This window comes from Seriola lalandi, unplaced genomic scaffold (genome assembly GCF_002814215.2).
Source record: "Seriola lalandi dorsalis isolate HSWRI2012SDOR001 ecotype SW California unplaced genomic scaffold, Sedor1 jcf7180002050735, whole genome shotgun sequence".
NCBI classification, from domain to species: domain Eukaryota; kingdom Metazoa; phylum Chordata; class Actinopteri; order Carangiformes; family Carangidae; genus Seriola; species Seriola lalandi.
Window position 1 is genome coordinate 1 of NW_019521288.1, and position 5,304 is coordinate 5,304.

Here is a 5,304-nt window from a genome sequence, read left to right on the forward strand (position 1 = left end):
TTTAGTCTCAATTTATTACCATTAATCTGGAACTCTGATTAACCATTAGCTTACTAACTATAACCAAATTATCAAATCAACAGTAAGTTACAGTTGAAGGATTGGAATTCTACCAAGTAGAGGTTGGCAATATCCACGCTTGTGCAACATTAAACACACCAGTATTTATTTAAAGACATTTATTTACAATGGAGCAGAGTAAAATGAGCGAGAGAGCTGGTTTCTCAGGTAGCAGAGCTGACCTGGGCTGGGGCCTTGTTGCCCTTTGAAGAACTGAGAGGAGAGGGCTGGAGCTGCTCTCCAGAGCGAGCCAAGAAGAGAAGAGAGAGAGAAGAGGTCTAGAAGACTGGTTTTGTTGGTGACACCCTTGGGGGTCACATGTCACACACTGACCCACACTGGCTGGCTAGTTAGTTTGCTGCTGCTGCTGACAAACCCATTGTGTCCATCTGCAAAAGTGTAGGGTACCCTGAGCCTACTTACTGTCAGTACTCAGTGCGGCGAACTCTGGAGCGCCGGTGCTTTAAGTTTTCTTTAACTTGTGGCACAAAGCTGTAACACTTTGAGTAGCTGAAGAAAGAACATTCAGAGGCATTGTCACTGTCTGAGTTAACATGGTCAGAGATGACGTGGTCATTGTCTGATCCATGTGTTGATTGGTCCTGTGTCTGAGCCAGAATTTCTGCGTAAGGCCGTCTCCTGCTCCTGTTGTAGGGGTGCCTATCTCTACGCACTTTGTGGGCGTGGCGGTTACGCTCAGCACCCATATGTGGCCTTTTGTCACCCCCCTTCGATCTGTTCTGAGGGTGATCTTTTGAGGTTACATGTCTGTCTGACGCTAAGGTGTTTGAGTTGCTAGGCTCAGTTGTTTTCCCCCTTGCCTTGGAATTGACCATGGTTTCCCAAGCCATTTTTGTCATCTTCTTTATTTCCTGCATGGTGGGCTTACCTTGATGCGTCATCAGTGTAACATGAGTGCGTACACAGGGATGGAGGTTTCGTAGGAACAAAGACTTGAAGGTGGAGTTCTCCTCTAAGCCTGGTGTGTTCCTACCCTGAAAATATGCCTGCCTCAAACGTTGGTAAAAGTCATTGGGATGTTCATGGCGGGAGTGTTTGATTTGTGAAGCTGCAACCAAAGATTCTATCTCATCCGCAGCAGGAGAGAATTCTTCTGTCAGTGCTTGACAGAGCTCTTTGTAATCATCTCTGACACTGGGAGGCAGTGATTGCATAAACTTGTGGACTGCTTTTGAGCTGGTCTTCCACACAAGTTTAGTTTTCTCCCTTTGGGTTGCATGGGGCAAATCAATTAGGTTGTGATCTAACTCCCTAAAGTAGTTTTCAAAATGTTGATCAGAGTTTTCTGGATCAAAATGTTCAATGTCCTTTGCTATGAACTCAAGCACTTCGAGGCGGGGGCACTGTGAGGTCCCTACTGATGAAGGCGAGACTAAGCTTGCTGGACTAGAGGAAGGAGCAGAGAAGTGGTCATCACTCTCATGGAGGTACAGAGAAGAGGCTGGACAGTCAGGAAAAGTTTTGGTCCTTCTGTTGGAGGGGTGAGCACAGGTGAAAGTGTTATGCATCAGTGGCTGATGGGAACATGAATATCCTCTACCGGAAACTACCACTGCCTTGTCTGTTCATCACCCCTCCTCGGCCACTGGCCTCACCAGCACCACTTTGTTCAGGCTTGGTATCTGAAACACAATAGGGTCTAACTTGACCACCAGTGGAGCAGCTGAAACCTTGAATCTGACCTCTTATGTTGTCACAACGGAAAATGGTCTGAAGATCGATTTTGCCTAAGGAAGCAAGGTTACGAAGAGATTGTTCTCGGAACGGCTGAGATACGACGTTACCATCGCTGGGGTTGAAAAGCTTTTTAAACACCACAGCATAATTACCCCACTTTTTAATCTTTTTTATGCTATTGAGAATACCCCTTTCACCTGGTTGAGTACATCTTAGATGACATGGAGCGGCATAAACAAAGAATAGCATCAAATCATTAAAGTTACTGGATGGTCCGGTTCTGAGTGCCTGCAGGGTGCGGTACTCTGCATGATCATCTATATTACCAACTTTATCCTTGCACTTTTTCTTAACATCAAGCCATGTCACAACCCCTGGAGGGCATTGATCCAGAACATCTTGCCTTTGCACACGTCCATTTAGACACTTATTGAAAACGTCTGACAGAAGTGTGGCTCCTACCACCTTCGTGCCGGTGTAAACCTCACAATTCAACATAGCATTCTTCACTGCCACACCATTGTCAGGGACTGCTCCGACATCATAAGATTCCCCGCTCTTTGGGATGCTTACAGCCAGACTGAACATGGGTAATTCTCTGTCAGAGGAAACAGATGCACACAATGTTAACCATATGTCATTTAAAACAGTATATTAATTTACAATAGGAAGTTAGATAGAAGATAGAAGTAGTGATTAAGTAAAACTGTCTACTTCATTTACATGTTACTCAGGACATCTGTCATTTTCTGTCTTTTTGGAAATTAAATGGTTTGGATATTGTGACTTAAATAGCAGGGTTTTTATAGTCTTTTGTTTTTCTTTTTCTGTCCTCTGCTATAACTTATAACTTTAACTTGTAAGTGTTGTTTTGTAAAATACTCAGTGTTGTGCATGAACACATATATTTTTTGTGAACGCTGAACTGAACGAATCAGTTTACAAATGATGAACGTTTACAACAGCCGCATGTCGTCTCCGTAGACACGGCCCAGCATGGCTGGTGCTAGCGGTACAGATGGTACAGATGTGTCTACTGCTGCTGAAACCAGTTTCTTTGAGCATCTGAAGCAGTTTTATGAACAAATAAGTAAAGTTTACATAAATCTTTGCTGACCTTTGATCATTGTTGGGGTTTGTATACCTGCCAGAGGAAACAGACACAGATGTTAGTGGGTATGTTTGATCGTACGACAGATGGAAGGAGGCACCGATCAAAGACTTTGATCATAGAAACTCTCTGAATAATAGAAAGAGACAATCAACATACAGAAGATATAAATTCATTCGATTAAACCAGTTCAGTTCTCTCAACAGAAAAAAGAGATGAAAGATTTGCTCCTCTTCAGATTACTAATCATTTGTTTGAAATATTGATATAGAGATATAGAGTTAGAAAGTTTATTTTCTTTGAAAATCCATAAACAGCTGTTATAGAAACAAACATCATCATATCCTCAGGATCATGTCATGTTCAGGTCTTTAAGTTTTTCCTCAACATTACAGAGAAAGTTGGCTGACTTTTCTAGAACTTGTTGTACAATTGTTAAAAGTTGGTTCTGGTCCATGGCCAAACTGTTTCCAGTAGACAGGAACACAGCCAGCGTTACAGCCATCCATCTCAGGCCAGCCATCTGAGTGTTTTTAACAACAGCATCACCACAGAGCATTAAAACAGGGAGGGTGATAATAATAATAATGATAACAGGCTGTTGTTATTAAACACAAGGTTTGAATGAACAACCTGCATATTACACAATATTTTATATTGAGATATAACAGTTTAAAAACTGGTCTTAGTTGTAGTTTTTTCTGTGAAGTTCAGCGAGGTTAGTTAAAGTAAATGTAGAAAGAAATCTGTAAAATTTGCTGATTGTTGAGAAATTTGGCAAAGAGTCAAACAAAAGTGAACAAATAAAGTATCAGACAACAGCAGGATCAGGATCATGGGAGTTCTCACCCGCTGCCAGCAGAATCTGAGACCTAAAACATGATAGATAGATAGATAGATAGATAGATAGATAGATACTTTACTTAGTAAAAATTTATATGTAATTTTTACTTTTACTGGCCTTTCAAACATGACTTCCTAGTGCACCTCCATTGTAAGAGATGGAGGGACAAAAATCATGCTTCTAGTTTCTACTTGTATTACTGTAGTACACAGAAGTGTTTTTATAAAGGGTTTCAACTATTGATTATTTTTCATTATCGATCAAACTGATGATTACTTTTTCAATTTATCATTTTGCCTATAACATAATGTGAAAAATGTCCACATATTATGCGACTAACCTAATGAAAAATGAACTTTCAAGCTCAATAAGAAAAAACACTGTATCTAATCTGGCGACACGTTTAAAATATTTGCAAGATATCAGGACTAATGAGACTTAAGTATAAATCCAGTAAATAAAACCATATTTTTTAAAGCAAACAAGTATACTAGTACTAACCTTAATTCAAACCCGTTTTCAAGAGCAACCTTAACGCTACGCTGACAAATTCACGTTTCACAACATCATAAAAAGCAAGCAAAATGAATGATTTTTGAGTGTTAAACCAGAGTCAATGAATGTACCTTTAAATTGAAAAGTGAAGGTATGGAAATTGCTACCACTGACCACAACACCTGGTGTTGTAGAGAAACCCCCCATTTACCTACTTGAATTTAAGTTTTTGTCATTTGTAATTGAAGTTGTGATTTATATTAAATTTTGCCAAGTGAACATCTTTTACCTGCCTTGGCGGAGGAAGACGTCTAACAGATGCCGTTGACTTAGCTTTCTTCTCAGTGTGAGTTGCTGTCACAGTGATTGCAGTTAGAAGGAAACAACATTTTTATAGAGGAGAGTTTGACCATGGCCAAACCCTCAGAGGGGCACCCTGCCCATATTTGACCGTTTCTCAAAGAAATTATAAAGGAAGACGATGATAAAGACATTCTGCAGTTTGTTTAAGGAAGTTGACCACAGACTGTAGCATTTGTGTTGTCATGTAGCCTTGAATCATGACCTTTGCAGGCCTGTTGACTGATTCAGAGGTTATCAAAGTGCCTTTTCTATAGAAATCATTGTGATTGATCATTTCTTGCGACTTTCTCCTGTGGTGTACCCCAAGGCTCCATCATAGGTCCTATTTTATTTTCCCTTACAGTTGTGATTCTAACAAAACACAGCTATACTCTGTAAAACTGAACCTTCAGTCTCTTTCTCTAAGGATATGAAATGCTGGATGGCCAAATATTTCTTAGTCTTATTATTGATTTTGAAGATTTAACTTGTGGTGTAGCAAGTTTTCTTAGGCCTCTATCTTCAAATTTCCACAAATGTGGTGTGGTGTATGTTTTTCTTGACTTCTCTTCAAAATTTAACAAACAATTTGTGTCATTAAAAGTAGCTGATATCACTTTTTAGCTAAAACGTTTAGCTAATGTTGAGGTTAAGAAATAGACACCACTTGACGTCATTTAAAATCGTAGAACAAAATGATCGAGGCATGAATATGGAGAATATATTGTACTATATACAATTGCAGGCAAGAGGG

At 39.8% G+C, this 5,304-nt stretch overlaps 1 protein-coding gene across 1 annotated transcript; it reads right to left on the reverse strand.

Annotated features, from left to right (window-relative positions):
• Nucleotides 1-249: 249 nt before the first annotated feature.
• Nucleotides 250-2,644, reverse strand: LOC147819680 (uncharacterized). The gene has a single exon (XM_087171965.1). It carries the CDS (start codon nt 2,344-2,346, stop codon nt 1,618-1,620), a length of 729 nt encoding a protein of 242 aa, XP_087028091.1. The 5' UTR covers nt 2,347-2,644; the 3' UTR covers nt 250-1,617.
• Between the last annotated feature and the right edge of the window lie 2,660 nt (nt 2,645-5,304).